Genomic DNA, 18,830 nt, shown 5'->3' with positions numbered 1-18,830 from the left:
TTATATAGCCAGAAGATCCCAAGTTTAGCAATTGGGAAGCTGAAGTTGCTCAGTCTTTACCAGCCAGCAGTGATTAATGGCAGGGTTGACTATTAGTTCTTCAGAGTGCATGGAAAGCTGAAAAGTACTAGTCCAGTTCTGTTTGTATTTTCTTGTTCCTTCTAAAATGGGTAGCAAGACCACTTCCTCCTCCATTCTTTTATTTTCTTCCTACCTTCCATAATTGGGCTCCATGAATATTATTGTAACTTTAATCATTATTTTCTGGGAAATGGGTGCAAATTACTTATTTAGATATTTCTTAACTGCCGTCTTATTAGGAAGGTTAATTCTTTATATTTGTGCCCTCATCTTATAGTATTTTAAATATTTATGATTCAGTATTTTGGTGAATATTTATCAATGTATTGCATAGTGTAGATCATTTTCCTGTTGTCAAATGTAGCAGGCTAAGTGCAGAGTGAAAATATACAGTCATAAAATAATACAGAATAGAAGCATGCCCTTTGGCCCTACTGGTCCTCGCTGACCAAGATTTCCATCTAAGCTAGTTCCATGTGCCCACATTTGGCTCATATCCCAGTCTAAAATCTTTTATATCCAAGAACCTATCCAAGTACTTTTTATATACTGTTACTGAACCTACCTCAACCTTTGACAGCACATTCCAAATACTGACCACTCTTTGTGTGGAAAAAATTGCCCACTCGGGTTCTTAATAAATCTCTCCTCTCTTACCTTAAACCTTTGTCCCATGCCCTCTAGTTCTTGATTTCCACAACACGGAAAAATGCTTTTCATATTGGTCCTATTTATGTCCATAATTATTTCATACACCTCTGTAATATCACCCCTCATTCTCTCCACTCCATTGACATTAGTCCCAGTCTGCTCAACCTCTGTCCATAACTCAGTCCTAGCAACAGCTTTATAAATTGCACTTTGCAATTTGCAAATCCTCTGCACTTTTTCCAGATGAATGTCATCTTTCCTATAGCAGGGGGAACAAAACTAAACACCGATTCCAAATGCAACCTCACCACATCAATGCTGTTGAGGTTAAGATGGTTGAGAGTGTCAAATTCCAAGGACTGAACATCATACCTTTCTATCATGTCGCCTGTCCTTATCCAATCCCATTGGTGCCATAGCCAAGAAAGCTCACCAACACATTTTCTTCCTCAGGAGCTAAAAAAATTTGGCTTGTTGCATCAACACTTTCAAATTTCAACAATGCACCGTAGAAATCATCCTATCTGGATGCATAATAGTTTGGTATGGCAGCTGCTCTGCATGGGATCACAGGATACTGCAGAGAGTAGTGGATATAGCTCAGCACATCACAGAAACCTGTCTTCCATCCATGGACTGTCTGTACTTCTCACTGTCTCTGTATCTTAGCCAGCATAATCAATGGCCCACCTACCCCAGACATTTTCTCTTCACCCCTCTTCCATCAGACACAAGACACGAAAGGTTGAAAATCTGTACCACCAGGCTCAAGGACAGCTTCTGTCCGCCTGCAAACGTTTATAAAATTGTTCCTTAGTCTGATAAGATGGACTCTTGACCTCACAATCTACCTCTAGCATCTTATTGTTTACCTGCACTGCACTTCCTCTGTAGCTGTTACACTTTGTTCTGCATTGTTGTTGTTTCACCTTGTTTTACCTCAATGCTTGGTGTAATGATCTAATTTGTAAGAACAGTATGCAAGACAAGATTTTTCTCTGTATTTTGATGGTCATGCCAATTCCAACATCTTGTACAACTGCAAGAGAACATCCAAAAGCCTCCTCCGCTAGCATGTCTACCTGCAATGCAACTTTCAAAGAACCATAGGTCACCGTTATACAACACTCTTCAGGATCCTACTATTCACTGTGAGCATCCTACCTTCATTTGTCTTCCCAAAATACAACACCTTGTACTTATCTGAACAAACTTAATTTACCATTCCTTGACCCACCTATGCAGCTGATGAAGATTCATCTGTGAGTCCTGATAACCATCTTCACTGTCAACAACACCACTTGTTTTAGTGTCATCTGCAAACTTGCAATTCATGCTTTATACATTTTCCTGCAAATCATTGACAAGTAGCAATGGGCTTAGCACTGACCCCTGAGGAACACCATTAATCATGGCACAAACAAGAGAACGCAAACAGGAATTCTGCAGATGTTGGAAATTCAAGCAACACACATCAAAGTTGCTGGTGAACGCAGCAGGCCAGGCAGCATCTGTAGGAAGAGGTGCAGTCGACGTTTCAGGCCGAGACCCTTCGTCAGGACTAACTGAAGGAAGAGTGAGTAAGGGATTTGAAAGTTGGAGGGACAGGGGGAGATCCAAAATGATAGGAGAAGACAGGAGGGGGAGGGATAGAGCCAAGAGCTGGACAGGTGATAGGCAAAAGGGGATACGAGAGGATCATGGGACAGGAGGTCCGGGAAGAAAGACGGGGGGGGGGGACCCAGAGGATGGGCAAGAGGTATATCCAGAGGGACAGAGGGAGAAAAAGAAGAGTGAGAGAAAGAATGTGTGCATAAAAATAAGTAACAGATGGGGTACGAGGGGGAGGTGGGACCTTAGCGGAAGTTAGAGAAGTCGATGTTCATACCATCAGGTTGGAGGCTACCCAGATGGAATATAAGGTGTTGTTCCTTCAACCTGAGTGTGGCTTCATCTTTACAGTATAGGAGGCCGTGGATAGACATGTCAGAATGGGAATGGGATGTGGAATTAAAATGTGTGGCCACTGGGAGATCCTGCTTTCTCTGGCGGACAGAGCGTAGATGTTCAGCAAAGCGGTCTCCCAGTCTGCGTCGGGTCTTGCCAATATATAAAAGGCCACATCGGGAGCACCGGACGCAGTATATCACCCCAGTCGACTCCCTTACCACCATTCAGGGCCCCAAACAGTCCTTCCAGGTGAGACAACACTTCACCTGTGAGTCGGCTGGGGTGATATACTGCGTCCGGTGCTCCCGATGTGGCCTTTTATATATTGGCGAGACCCAACGCAGACTGGGAGACCGCTTTGCTGAACATCTACGCTCTGTCCGCCAGAGAAAGCAGGATCTCCCAGTGGCCACACATTTTAATTCCACATCCCATTCCCATTCTGACATGTCTATCCACAGCCTCCTCTACTGTAAAGATGAAGCCACACTCAGGTTGGAGGAACAACACCTTATATTCCGTCTGGGTAGCCTCCAAACTGATGGTATGAACATCGACTTCTCTAACTTCCGCTAAGGCCCCACCTCCCCATCGTACCCCATCTGTTACTTATTTTTATGCACACGTTCTTTTTCTCACTCTCCTTTTTCTCCCTTTGTCCCTCTGAATATACCTCTTGCCCATCCTCTGGGTACCCCCCCCCTTGTCTTTCTTCCCGGACCTCCTGTCCCATGATCCTCTCGTATCCCCTTTTGCCTATCACCTGTCCAGCTTTTGGCTCTATCCCTCCCCCTCCTGTCTTCTCCTATCATTTTGGATCTCCCCCTGTCCCTCCAACTTTCAAATCCCTTGCTCACTCTTCCTTCAGTTAGTCCTGACGAAGGGTCTCAGCCTGAAACGTTGACTGCACCTCTTCCTACAGATGCTGCCTGGCCTGCTGCGTTCACCAGCAACAAACAAGAGAAAATCTGCAGATGCTGGAAATCCGAGCAACACACTCAAAATGCTGGAGGAACTGAGTAGGCCAAGCAGCATCTAAGGAAAAAGGCACAGTTGACATTTCGGGCAGAAACCCTTCGGCAGGACTGGAGGAGAAAAAGCTGAAGAGTAGTTTGGAAAGGTGGGGAGAGACAAATGCCAGGTGATAGGTGAAACTGAGAAGGAGGGATGAAATAAAGAGCTGGGAAGTTGATTGGTCAAAGAGACAGAAGGCCGTGGAAGAAAAAAAAAGTGGGAAGAGGGAAGCACCAGAGGGAGCCAAATTTGATCTGTATTTCTTTGGAAGTCAAGAAGGAGGTAGAAAAAAGTTTGCGTGCAATTGTTTATTCAGTATTACAAGAACAAAGAAGGCAAAGGCAGAAAGATGAAGCATGAGGGTGAGAGAGAGTGGGAAAGAGACTCTAGTGGCAGGGAAAAGAGAGAAAAAGCCAAAGTGGTGTGGTCATCTTATACCAATTTGCTAGTTTCATTGAATTTCTATAGTTAACAGTTAATCAATCATGAGCTCTGTTCAAATAACACAATTTCCACAACTACAACCAAGCTATGGGAAAAACAACCGCAACCACTTGAAGGCAGAAGGGACAATTACATGTATATAGGTAATTATATAAAAATACAAATAAACACAAAGTTAAACTACAAGGAAAGAAACACATATGGAAACCAATCTAACAATGATTTCCTCCCTCATTCTAAAGACATTGTGGGTTAGTAGATTAATTGGTCACATGGGTAATGTGGGCTTGTTGGGATGGAAGTGCCTATTACTGTGCTGTATCTCTAGATAAAATAAATAGTGAGCAGGCACGTCAAAAGGGGGTTCAGGAACAGCGTGCTAAAATGTTGGAATTCACAGGACGTGAGAATAGTTAGGAATGTACAAACGTTTGTACATGGCATTCTCAGGGCTGGAGTACAAGAGAAAGGAAGTCTTGATAAACATTAAAACACTGGTCTTTGGGTCTTTACTTTTTATCTTAGTATAAATTCTCTTCACTTTAGGAAGAGTGGAGAGGATTTATACTAAAAAGATTCTTGGGAAAGGGGGTTCAGTTGCATCGACTTGAAGATTGGGGGCGGACGATTTAGAGGGGATTTGATGGCAGTAATTAAAGTTGTGAAAGATCAGAGCGTATACAGAAAAACCGTTTGCATTGTCACATGGACAACGAATCCAGGAACATACAATGAGCTTGGAATCACTATCGGTAGTGAAGACTGATTTAGTTATGGCATTCAAATGTGAACTAGACAAGTACAGTGGATTCCAGATAGTATTGGTAGTGTTCTAATTTGTTCTGTATTCATTTAAATACATAATTTGCTTCTCAGTTAAACAGTTGTTTGCCTTTTTTATCTTTTTAACTTTTCCACCAAACTAGCTAATTGGTAGCCACTTAATTGAGCCAAAATATACTGGCTGATGTGTCCCAAGTAACTAGCATACATTAATTTGCAAAATAAAATGACAGAATTATGTGGAATGGGACCAGTTAAATTATTCTTGTGCAGAGCTAGTAAAGGCATGATCGTTCAATTTGCCACTTCCCAGGCTGTACCAGGCTAATTAGCCATTAAGTCCATTAATGAATGTAAATTTACTTGACAGAATCAAAATTAGAATGCCTGCCTGCCTAATTGGCTTGTTCTGTGCAATTTCTCAATTGAAAGTATGACAGGTTCTGGGTTACGATGTGTTTGAGACTGCATTTTTCAATGCACGGAAACCTCTGACACATAAAGGATAGGGGTTCACAACTACAGTCAATATTGATTTAGGATTATAGTTTGCAGCTGTATTTTGGACCCAATCATTAAACATAGGAGCAGAATTACTCCATTTACATCTAAAGTCTGCTCTGCCATTCCATCATTACTGATTTATTATCCCTCTGGACTCCATTCTCCTGCATTGTCCCTATAACTTCTGGCGCCCTTAACTAATCAAGAACCTATCATTTTCCACTTTGGTTCAATGATTTGGCTTCCACAGCTGCCTGTGGCAATTAATTCAATAGATTCACTACCCTCTGACTGAAGAAATGCCTCCTAATCTCTGTTCTAAATGGATGGCCCTCTATTCTGAGGTTGTGCCCTCTGGTCTTAGACTCGTCCACCATAGGAAACATCCTCTCCACATCCACTCTATCAAGGCCTTCCACCATTTGATAAGCCCTAGACTTACCCACTATAGGAAACATCCTCATACATGCACTCTATCTAGGCCTTTCAGTATTAAATAGGTTTCAATGACATCCCCACTCATTCTTCTGAACTCCAGCAACTACAGGGCCAGAGCCATCAGAAATTCCTTATACATTCTTTTTCAATATTTTTATTAGTTACTTGCGTAGAGGAATACAAAATACATTATGATATTATGGAAACAAACAAGATTGAAATTCCCCATAACTATGTATAGTAAATTAACCATAATGTTGAAAAGATATATTTTATTCTAATCTAAAGCAAAATCAAAACCCCATAACAAAACAAAAAAAGAGAAAAAAATACAACTGTTTGGTTAAAAGAAAAAAAAATCTCTGACATATAGTCATAAATTCAAACATATAATAGCCATCATCATTGCTGAACAAATCAAAAATTGTGAAAGTAGTTCCAAAAAGATCCCCATAATGTGAAAGAAATCTTGTCTAGGTATAGAAATAAAACACCTAATCTTCTCTAGATTTAAACATGACATAACATCAATCAGCCAATGGGCATGAGTAGACGGAGTGGCATCTTTCCATTTAAGCAATAAAACTCTTCTGGCTAAAAGAGAAATAAAAGCCAAAATATGCAAATCATTTGGCTTAAGAGTAAAATAATTTCCTCCAGCAAGGCCAAACAAGGCAGTCAGGGTTGGGTTTAAAATTTATTTTAAAAAGCTCCAAGAAAGTTTGAAATACTTCTTTCCAAAATTTATCAAGCCACGGGCAGGACCAAAACATATGAATTAGAGAGGCCTCTTCAACATTACACCTATTACAGTATGGAGAAAAATCTGAGTAAAAACGAGAGAGAGCTTATCTTTAGTCATATAGGCTCTATGAACCACTTCATAGAGCCTATAAAAAAATTCCTTGTACATTAACCTTTTCATTCCTGGAATCATTCTCGTGAATCTCCTCTGGATCTTTTCCAATGCCAGCATGTCTTTTTTTAGATAGGGACCCAAAACTGTCTCAAAACTAAGAGCCGTCTGACCAAAGCCTTATCTTGCCACAGCATTGCATCCTTGCTTTTATATTCTAGTCCTCTCAAAGTGAATACTAACATGGCATTTACCTTCCTTACCCACCTATTCAACCTGCAAGCTAATGTTTAGGGAATCCTGCACAGGAACTCCCTGCTCCATTTGCACCTCTGATTTGTGAATTTTTTTCCACATTTAGAAAATAGTCTCTGCCTTTATTCCTTCTACCAAAGTGCATAACCATTCACTTCCCTACACTGTATTCCATTTCCCATTACTGCCAACCAGAAAAGGCCCTCTTTATTCCCACTCTTTACCTCCTTGCAATCAGCCAATTTTCTAAACGCAAAATAATCTGCCGATGCTGGGGTCAAAGCAACACTCACAACACGCTGGAGGAACTCAGCAGGTCGGGCAGCATCCGTGGAAAAGATCGGTCGATGTTTCGGGCCGGAACCCTACGTCAGGACTGATTTCTATCCATGCTAGTATCTTTAATACCATGGGTTCTTATCTTTTTTAAGCAGCCTCATGTAAGGCACCTTGTCAAAGGCCTTCTGAAAATCCAAGCAGACAGCAAAGAATTCGAACAGATTTGTCAGGCAACAATTCCCCTTAAGAAAACCATGCTGACTTTGGTCTATTTTATCATGTGCCTCCAAGTACCACGAAACCTCATCCTTAATAATAGACTCCAACATTTCCTCAACCACTGAAGTCAGGATAACTAGTCTATATTTTCCTTTCTTAGAGAGTGAAGTGACATTGCAATTTTCCCATTCACCGGAACCATTCCAGAATCTAGTGGTTCTTAAAATGTCATTACTAATGCCTCCACAATCTCCTCAGCTACCTCCTTCAGAACCCTGGGTGTAGTCCATCTGGTCCAGGTGACTTGTCTACCTTCAGAGCTTTCAGCTTCCCAAGCAGCTTCTCCCTAGTAATAGTATCTACATTCACTTCTCCTGGCACACTTGAATTTCTGGCATTCTGCTGGTGTCTTCCATAATGAAAACTAATACAAAATACTTATTAATTTAATTTGGCCGTTTCATTGTCTCCATTACTATCTCTTTGGTGTTATTTTCTAGTGGTCCGATATCCACCCTCACCTCCCTTTTACTCTTTAAACTTTTGGTATTCTCTTTGATATTATTGGCTAACTTCCCTTCATATTTAATCTTATCTCTCCTTATTGCTTTTTTAGTTGCCTTTGGGAGGTTTTTGAAAGCTTCCCAATCCTTTAACTTCCCACTAATTTTTGCTCTATTTTATGCCCTCTCACTTGTTTTTATGCCATCTTTGACTTCCTTTGTCAGAAATGTTAATCTCTTCCTCCCTTTGGAATACTTTTTCACCTTTGGGATGCATCTATCCTGCTTTTTCTGAATTGCCCTCAGAAACACCAGCCATTGTTGTTTGCTGTCATCCTGGTAGTATCCCCTTCCAATCAACTTTGACCAGCTCTTTTCTCATGCCTTTGTAATCCCTTTTACTCCACTGTACTACTGATACATCTAACTTTACCTTCTCCCTATCAAACTGCAGGGTAAGTGCTATCATAGTATGATTACTACTTCCTCAGGGTTCTTTTACCTTAAGCTCCCTATCAAATTTGGTTCATTACACAACACCCAATCCAGAATTGCCTTTTCACAAGTGGGCTCCAGCACAAGGTGCTCTAAAAAGACATCTTGTAGGCATTCTACAAATTCCCTTTGTTGGGATCCAGCACCAACTTGATTTTTCCAATCTACCTGCATATTGAAATCACTGATGTTTATCGCAATATTGCCCATTTTACCTGCATTTCTATCTCCTGTTACAATTTGTAGCTTATATCGTAACTACTGTTTGGAGGCCAGTATATAACTCCCACCAGGGTCTTTTTACTTTTGCAGTTCTTAACTCTATCCACAAGGATTGTACACCACATGATCCTATGAAGATATGATTTCTTTTTTTTTAACCAATAGAGCCACCCCATCCCCTCTGCCTACCTGCCTCTCTGTTCAATACAAGGTGTATCCTTGGATGTTAAGCTCCCAATTTTGGTCGTCTTTCAGCCAGTGATGCCACAACATCGTACCTGCCAATTTCTAACTGCATTACAAGATGATCTACCTTATTCCGTAAACTGTGTGCATTCAAATATAACACCTTCAATTGTGTATTCATTACCCTTTTCAATTTAACCCCCATGTTACATTTCATCTCATCCCACTATTGCAATTTTGCCCTATTATCTATCTGTCCATCCTCATTTGTATCTACTTGTATACCCCATCCTCAGTCCTATCATTCTAGTTCAAATGTCCCCCCCCCCGCCAAATTAGTTTAAACTCTCCCCGTTAGCTTTTGTAAACCTGCCCACAAGGATGTTGGTCGCCCTCTGGTTCAGGTGTAACCTGTCCTTTTTGTGCAGGTCATACCTTCTCCAGGAGAGATCCCAGTAATCCAGAAATATGAGACTCTGCCCCTGTACCAATTCCCTTAGCCACGTACTTATCTGCCAAATCATCCTATTCTCGCCCTTGCATGGAACAAGCAACAATCTAGAGATTATCACCCTCGTGGTCTTGCTTTTCATCTTTCTACCAAATCCCTATATTCCCTATTCAGGACCTCCTCCCATTTCCTACCTATGTCATTGGTTTCAATATGTACCCCGACTTTTGGCTGCTCACCCTTTCCCCTTTAGAATACTGTGAACCTGAGCCGAGACATTCCTGACCCTGGCCCCTGGGAGGCAAAATACACTCTGGGTGCCTTTTTCACGTACACAGAATTGTCTCTCCCCTCCTAACAATGGAATCCCCTATCAGTACTGCACTCCTTTTTTGTTCTCTCTCTCTGTCTCTGTCTCTGTCTCTCTCTCCTCCCCCCCCCCCCATTCTAAGCCACAATGCTGGAGTCCTCTCTGGTACATACCCCCTCCCCCACTCCCCCAACAACAGTATTCAAAGCAATATACTTATTGTTGAGAGGAAGGCCATGGGGTACTCTTCATCGACTGCCTATTCACTTTCCTTCTCCTGACAGTCACCCAGGTACCTGCATCCCACAACTTAGGGGTGATCACCCACTTGTAGCTCCTGTCACCTTCTCATCCTCTTGTTTGAGCCGTAAGTCATTGAGCTGTAGCTCCAGTTCCTAAACATCGTCTCTAAGGAGCTGCAGCTCTGTGTACTTCATGCAGATGTAGTTATCAGAGAGACTGGAGTTCCCACATCTCACACAAGGATCATACCACTAAATCTGGACCCATTCTCAGCACACTAGTTGTGTACTAAAAGGGGGAAACTTAGTAGAAACTTACTTAGAGCCTGTGTCTGTGCTTGCCCAAATCTCTTGAGCCAAACCTGGACCTCTCTAACACTGCCCCACTCCAAAAATGGCCGCGCCACTTACAGCTTCTTTCTTTCTTTTGGCTCAAATAGAATTCACTCCTGGCGAGACTTGCAGCTTTCATATGGTTCACGCCCTGCAAGAGGTCACTCTCTCACTCACTACTTTAATGACTCACTCCCAATGAGACTTGCAGTTTTCAAATGGCTCCCACTCTGCAAAATGTCACTCTCTCATTCACTACTTCAAACATGTGGGAAGACATTATACCACTTTGTGCAATTAATGCACACTTTTATTAAAGAAGTCCATAAGACATATGAGCAAGCAAACCACTCAGCCTATCAGTTCTGCCATACCATTCAATCAGGGCTGATCCATTCTCCCTCACAACCCCATTCTCCTGCCTGCTCCTTATAACCTTTGATGCCCATACTAATCAAGCACCTGTTTTAAATATACCCAATGACTTAGCCTACACAGCTCTGATGTCAGAGATTTATTGGCTTTCTGTCTTCATTAAAAGTTTGAGGAGATTTGGCATGTCTCCAAAGTTTTGCAAATTTCAATAGTACCATGGAGAGCATTTTGACTGGTTGAATTGCAGGAACCTGGACTACAATTGCTGGTTCATTAACAGGATTTGAGGGAGATTGTGGAGAATCCTAGCTGTTACACTGTTCCTGTCGTGTAGGAATTGGCAAATGATGTGCAAAAGAAATGATTTTGATTTGTTACAATTATCTCAAGTAATGCACAAACTTTATATGAGGAAACTATTTCCTAAGCATATTTGTTCTTTTGACTGTAGTGGAATTGCTTGAATACAAGCTTCAGCAAGAACAGATCATAGCAAATGATCTGCGGAGTACCCTCAGAGCAGAGCAGGACCGATCGACTGAACTCTACCAACACGTACAGAATGAACAAACTGCTCTGTCAGAGCTGAAGTCAGAACTGTCTGAGGTCACAGTTGAATTGGAATCTGCTTTAAAAACTCGACATGAACTACAGCAAAACCTCCAGAAACTCAGGTTTGTACTTGGTCGCTGTCTGTCTATAGAAAAGAAAGAGAGACATGGTTGCATTTAATAGTGACAGCCAGGATTGTTAAACTGCTTAACCAGAAAATCATCTGAAGTGTAATATAGTCTCAGAAATCATTCAGCTCATCCTGATGAAGGGTCTCGGCCCGAAACATCGACTCTTTAGTCCCCTACATAGATGCTGCCTGACCTGCTAAGTTCCACCAGCATTTTGTGGATTTCCAGCATATGCAGAATCTCCAGCGTTTATCCATTTTGCTGATTGTCTGGAGCCACATAAAGAGCAAACAGTGTAAAAACTTTTATTTGATTTTGTGAATCACCTTTACAGTATTGTGCTCATCATTAAAGATATTCAACTTGTTTTTAATTCCGAATTTTAAAGTTCAAGGTAAATCTATTATCAGAGTACATTCATGTCCCTGCATACAACCCCAAGATTCCTTTCCTGCGGGCATACTTAGCAAATCTATAGAGCAGTAACTGTAAACAGAATCAATGGGACAACAAACTGTGCAAATATTTTTTTTAAAAAGCAATAAATGACGAGCATGAAATAACAAGATAAAGTCCATAAAGTGAGACCATCAGTTGTGGAAACAACGAAGTAGAATGATTGTAGTTGTCCCCTTTTGTTCAAGAGCCTGATGGTTGAGGGATAATAACTGTATATGAACCTGGTGCTGCAAGTCCTGAGGGACCTGTACCTTCTACCTGATGGCAGAAGCAAGAAAAGAGCATTGCTTGGGTGGTGAGGATCTTTGATGATGGATGGTGCTTTTCTGTGGTAATGTTTCATGTAGATGTGCTCAATGGTTGGGAGGGTTTTACCGTGCTGTACTGGGCTGAATCCACTACCTTTTGTAGGATTTTCCACTCAGTTTGCTTCCAGTGAAATTTTGCAATTCTCTTGATGGGGTTTAAACCCCATATTAATTGCTCAAGCTTGCAGACTTGTCCAGAAATTGTAATTAGTTGACAGAATTACTAATTCTTTGTTACCCATATCTAAATTCCTCATAATTTTACTGCTTCTGTTAATTCTACATTCTGTACAGACCAAAGCAAGCTCACAATTGTCAATTTTTCATTATTTTTTCCCAATTCTGGCAACTCCTTGGTGAACTCCAACTACATTTCAGTGCTAACACACTTCTACAATGTGGTCATTCAAATTTATGTGATGTTATAATCTGTCATCCAGTCATACTTTATACACTTTACTGTTCTTACCTTCTGTCTCACTGACCAATAAAGCAAAATATCTTGTTTAAATCCTTCTTATTCTAAATGTGCAGCTGTGGGTATGTACTGTATTTTGTTTCTTTGCTTTGCTGTATCATACAAGTTAGTGGGTATACCTTGGACTTATTTTCTGTCCCAGAACTTAATCAGATTGAATTCCTTCTGCTTTTCTACTCTGACAAAAGAATTAGAATGTAGAATGGTACTGCACAGGGACAGGCTCTTCTGCCCAAAATGTGTGCAGAACTAATTAAGTCAATGACACCTATTCCCTTCTGCCTGCATATGGTCCATATTGCTTCATTCTCTGCACATTCCACTGTGTTTGCCCTCCATTGCCCTTGGCAGTGCATTCCAGGCACCCACCATTCTCTGTAAAAACAAAGCTTGCCCCTCTCATGTTAAATGCACACCCTCTAGTATTAGACATTTCAACCCTGATAACAACATACCGACTGAACACTGTATCTGTAAATCCTCTTATAATTTTATGAATTAATTTTATAAAATGAGTAATTTTGTAATCTTCTGACAGGTCTCCTCCAAGGCCTCTGTCCTCTGATCTAGACAAATCCACCCTAGTTTTCCCAGCTTCTCCTTTACCACAATAATCCAGGCAACATCCTGGTAAGCCTCTTCTGCACTCTTTCCAAGGCCTCCACATCCTTCCACTAATTTTGTTCTGTATGCATCCGCTCTTGTATTGCCCACCAGTGGTTTTTGGTATGCATTTTGTGCCATCCTACTTGCATCTTCGACCAATATGCAACTCACCTGTTACTGCCACACCATCTGTTTTAGGGGAGAATTGAATGCTAAAGAAAATGAAGTATTAGCTGCAGTGAAGGCGGTCGATCAGGAACGGCAAAAAGTGCAGCAGTTACAGAATATGATGGAGAAGGAACAGTTAATTCACAAAGAGCACAAAGAGCAAGAACGGCAGGCTCATCAGGTAAATAAATAGCAAAATGGCAGGGTGGTGCAGGTTGGGTACCTCTAATCTGAAATGCTTGGGCCAAAAGTGTTTTGGATTTTGGAATTTTTTTTTGGATTTTGCAATATATAGTGCGATAGTTTGGGATCACCATAATTTCTGACTTAATTTGTGTGCTACTGTTAAGTAGTCTTTGTCTATCCGCTGATATCCAGAGAGAGAAAATTCCAAGAGATTCTGATTGCAAGTAGTTTAGCAGGTTTTGATTAAAACCTGCTAAACCTATATGCTGCAGTTTGTCAGACACCACAGAACAAAAATCTCCCCAGATATAGATCAAACACGTTATCAAGGTGATACATTACTGATCTTTTATCAGCTTGCTAATAAATACGTTAGAATTTAAGTATCATTGTTAGTCATGTCTTGGATTTTTGTATTGAGATAATCCTCTTGTAGAAAATTTAAAGAAATTCTATTATTGTGAAGTAAGGATGCTGAAAAGTGTGGCAAAAAAGTACGGAGTAATGCTGAGGTTGCAGTTGGAGTATTGTGAGCAGTTTTGAGTTTTGAGCCCCTTACAATATGTTGGCATTGGTGAGGATTCAGAGGAAGTTCACTCGAATGATCCCAGGAATGAAAGGATTAATTTATGAAGAGCATTTGATAGTTCTGGGCCTGTACTCACTAGAGTTTAGAAGAATGGGGTGGGGGGAGTGATCTCATAGAAACCTATGAAACATTGAAAGGCCAAGGTAGAGTGGATTTGGAAAGGATGTTTCTTTTGGTGGGGGAGCTAGGCCACAGACTCAGAATATAAAGACATCTCTTTTAAACAGAGCAACACACATCAAAGTTGTTGGTGAACGCAGCAGGCCAGGCAGCATCTCTAGGAAGAGGTACAGTCGACGTTTCGGGCCGAGACCCTTGAAATTCCAGCATCTGCAGATTTCTTCGTGTTTGCGTCTTTTGAGCAGAGATAAGGAGTAGTTTCTTTAGCTGGAGCTGGTAAATCTGTAGAATTCCTTGCCATAGATGGCTGTGGAGACCAAATCATTGGGAAGTTCATGGTATCTTGAATTAGTAAGAGTGTCAAAGGCTATGAGGAGAAAACAGGAGAATTGGGCTGAGAGGGATAATAAATCAGCCATGATGGAATGGCAAAACAGACTTAATAGGCCTAATGGCTTAATTCTGTTCCTATGTCTTATTGTCTAACTCTTGGTGTCTTTTGAATCTCAGAAAATGCAGAAGGCTCTGGAGGAACAACATGCACATAACCACCAACTGTCTGTCACTTTTGAAGAAGAAAGGGTGGCGAATAGCAACAGCCGTAAAGAAATTGAAGCAAAGTTGTTGAACAGCGAATCGTTGCTATTGCAGGAGCGAAGGAAGCTGTTGGAGACTCAGGAACTACTGAAAATGGAGAGGAATCATTTGACAGAATTGAGTGATTCCTTAGACCATGAGCGTACTCGGTCAGAACAGCTATATCAGATTGTGAATACCCGACGTGATGAAACTGCTTCTCAGGAGCGCGCCTTTATAAAAGAATTGCAGAGTCAGCTGGAAGAAGAAAGGAAAAGGACTGTTGAACTAGCAGCTATGATTGAAAAAACACAACAGCAAGCTATTACAACAAAACACAACTTTGAAGATGAAATCCAACTATCCCGGCAGGAAAATCAAAAGGAGCGGGAAGTCAGCTCCAAATTGAGGTCTATGCTAGAGTCTGTCCAAACCCAAGTACAGGAGCTCAATCGCCTGCTGGAGTCTGAAAGGCAACACAGCCTTCGGCTGCAGACTGAGCGTGAGAGGCTTCAGGCCAATATTCTCGCAGCCAAAGAGAAAGAGCGAAATAAGGATGATCAAAGAGATCGCGAGAGGAGACAGGAAAGGCAAGAGTTAGCTGACCACGAACATGAACATGAAATGTTGAAAGACAAAATGGTAAGCAATGGATCATACACCTATACAATTGCTTGTTAATGCAGATATCTATTCAGCCATTTATGGGGTAGCAACTCAGTGAGTAAAAGCTTGCAGACACGGTCAAGAAGTTCAGTTATTGTTCAGACCAAACAACAGAATGGGGAAAAAATGTATTCTAAGTGACTTTGACCGTGGTATGATTGTTATTCCCAGGCGAGGTGGTTTGACTATCACAGAAAATGTTGTTGATCTGTGATTTTCATACACAACAGTCTCTGGAGTTTACTAAGAATGGTGGAAAAAACAAAAAACATCCAGTGAGCAGCAGTTTTGAAGGTGAAAAACTGAGAGAGGTCAGATGAGAATGTCCCGATTGATTCAAGCTGACGAGAAGGTGACAGTAACTTCAATAACCACGCATTACAACAGTGCTGTGTAGAAGAGCATCTCTGAATACACAATGTGTCAAACCCTGAAGTGGATGTGTTAAGGCAGCAGAAGACCACAAACATACACTCAGTGGCTACTTTATGAGTTATCTCCTGTACCTAATGAAGTAGCCCCTGAGTATAGGTGGTTGCACATGTTTTTCTGGTATTTGAACACACAAATAGATATTTTCAAAGAGAAGTTACAGAAATCTGAATGACTGAAGTGCGTGGAGGCTAGAGATTAGAATAGCTAGGAAAACGCTGGAAATATCCTGTCCAGAAGATAATTCCAGATGTAATAAATACAGAAATGAGGGATCTGGCATATGATGAATTGGAAGAGGGTTGAAGATAGAATCAGAATGAATGTGAATAGAGTATAGTGTCCAAATCTTAACTGAAGCTCAATCAGGACGCTGTAGTTGCAAACATACATTTTTCAGCTAGACTGGAGTTAGAACATTTTCATACACAGCTCTCTTCACTCCAGTGTAGTCAGATAAGTTTTACAGCTGATCATTTCTACAGGATGGAAAGGTATGGTGACTATCGGTATGTTAATTTGTGTCATTTTTTTTAAACCCAAAGATGAGGAATGTTGGTGCTTGGAATTGGAGGTATTTTAATTTCCGTCATTTACATTAGCAGTATCAAATGCTCACAGTCTTCTGAGCAAAACAAAAATAAACTACTAGAGAAACTCAGCATCTGTGGAGACAGAGGGATGGTTGTTGTTTGGGTCAAGATCCCCACATGCTTAAACATACCTGAATGATATTTGCATTTAAACAGTTATCATCTTATATCATGTCTAATGCTCTTGTAAGCTACGTATTGACAACACCTGCAGCGTAGTCTTTCATTAATTATCAGAAAATCGAATTAGATAGTCAAAAACAATCTACCTTTCACAAATCCACGTTCTAACTGGCTGTTAGTGTTTCGCTGGTTATTGGTTCCAGACTGGTCTGTAGTTACTTGAAGTGCCCATACACTCCTGCTTGAACAAAATTGTCACACTTACCATTTTCTAGCTCTTTGACATTTGGATTTGTGTGGAAGCTGAGAAGATTGTGGCAAGCCTTTAGGCTGTGACTATTTAGTTTCCCTAATTAACTGAACATATCAAAGCATATCTGCTTTTTTCTTGCATATTATTGTTCACCCCATTTATTACCTTTACTATATCACCTTCCATCATAATTGTCAGCATCCTCTTCCTTGGTGAAAACAAAGTCCTTAGTGCATGCTGTACCTTGAAGTTTAAGATAGTGAACAGATTCAATTTATAAATATTCAGTAACAATGCATGTAATCTTAGAGCTAAAGTATTTTAATTCTTGAGATACTGTGCATCTATTTGTAACATCAGACTGAGCAGCAGATTGAATTGGGTCTGGTTAATAGGGAATGTGTGAAAAAGAAGTGAAACTATAAAGCATTTCTGAACTGGTCGTCATTAGTCAACCATGCATCACACATAATGCTCTCTATGTGGCTAACGCAGTGGCTGGGCAGTTCTGCATTTAATCACTCTGTTTTTAATTAACTATCCTGAACAGCATGAACTGGAGTTAGAACACCAACAGGATCAGCAACGGATTCGAGAATTGCAACAAATCCTTGCTGACTTGGAGGAACAGGAGTCCAAACTTGTATCTCGAAAGCGGCAGCGAGGAGAGCCCGAAAGTAGCCCAGTGAAATGCAGCGTGAATACATCTACCAGCAACAGTGATGTACAACAGCTCTACGAGAACACAAGGCAGCAGTTCCTACAGTTGACTGTCCGACTGAAAGAGTTACTCCACAGATCAGAGCAAAGGTATGTGTCCATGTGAGCAGAATTAAAAATTGCTTTGTGTAGAGTTGCGAAGAGAGTGTAAACCTTTTTATCTGTTAAAACTGTGTGCTGAGTTTGGCAGAAAATGAAAACTGTAAGAAGGTGGTCATGTTTTAAAATCTGACTAATATTTGAAACCTTGAGTATGTATTTTATAGAAGTACATCATGGTGTAGATAATGGAAATTAGATACTTATTTCTGGTTCAGAATTCCGTGCTGTTTTGAAAGCAGTTGCCAAGAATGAATGGATGAATAATAGTGTTTTTGTCATACTTGATGCTGAGCTTTTTGTTTTTGAAACAAACTTGATGGAGTGACCAGTTTTCTGCTAGACTATACATCAACCCCCTTCTCTGTACCTGACAGTTCTGGGAGTATCCTGCACTTAATGGTTACTACTACTACGTTGACTCAGACCTAGGGGGCCGGCATCGGGCACGATAACGGATTCTCCACTTCTCCCTCTCCCTCATCAGTGTGTTCAGTTCATCTACATTAGCCGTGCCGCTGTCTTCTAGGAGCGTGTTGACCATAGTCTTGGGAGGGTACCCAGGGTTCATCCTCCCGTGCTTGGGCTCCCATATGATGACTAGGCTGGCAGGTAGCTTGGGGTGGCGTAGACAGTGCCCCGCTAGTTGCAGTCTTCTCGCCTCTATTTTAGTGGTGAGTATCGGTAGGTCATCATAGAGCTTGACGTTCGTCATGTGCTGTTGCCAACTCACGTCAAGAGCCATCTGGAGCATTCATGTATAGCAGCCATCTAGAGACTTTCACATAGTCTTAGTAAGTGAGAATGTACGTGAGAATGGACTCTATGGCTGCTATGAAAATCCTCTTTTTAAGCCCTCTGGTCAGGTTCGACTTCCAGATTTCCTTCATGTCGTTCATAGCCCTCCATGCCAGTGTCTTCCATATCTTTATGTCCTTCTCCGAACTCATCATTCTTGACCCTATATTGGTTCAAAACACACAACTTGTGTTAATGTGTCAAAGACAGTTTTGAAGACATTTATAATTGTGCTGTGAATGGAAAGAGCCCTTTTAGTCAAATATATTTATCCCTGCAACTCACCATTGCTCAAAAAGGGTCTATTCTGTTAAATTGTAAATGATGCTGAACTGTGAATTGGTTGTCAGGTAAAATCAGTTGACTGTTTTCTTTATCAAAG

At 41.0% G+C, this 18,830-nt stretch overlaps 1 protein-coding gene across 5 annotated transcripts in view; it reads left to right on the top strand.

Moving 5' to 3' along the window:
• Positions 1-18,830, top strand: part of pcnt (pericentrin) — a 227,886-nt gene that overhangs the window by 184,916 nt on the left and 24,140 nt on the right. For all 5 annotated transcript variants that reach the window (XM_063051522.1, XM_063051521.1, XM_063051520.1 and 2 more), the window contains 4 exons: positions 11,043-11,265; positions 13,324-13,474; positions 14,699-15,406; positions 17,382-17,641. In XM_063051522.1, coding sequence (XP_062907592.1) covers positions 11,043-11,265; positions 13,324-13,474; positions 14,699-15,406; positions 17,382-17,641 — 1,342 coding nt within the window. The remainder of the gene's footprint in view (positions 1-11,042; positions 11,266-13,323; positions 13,475-14,698; positions 15,407-17,381; positions 17,642-18,830) is intronic.

This window comes from Mobula hypostoma, chromosome 6, assembly GCF_963921235.1.
Source record: "Mobula hypostoma chromosome 6, sMobHyp1.1, whole genome shotgun sequence".
NCBI lineage: Eukaryota > Metazoa > Chordata > Chondrichthyes > Myliobatiformes > Myliobatidae > Mobula > Mobula hypostoma.
The sequence above is the reverse complement of the archived record's forward strand: the minus strand, read 5'-3'. Positions and strand labels throughout refer to the sequence as shown.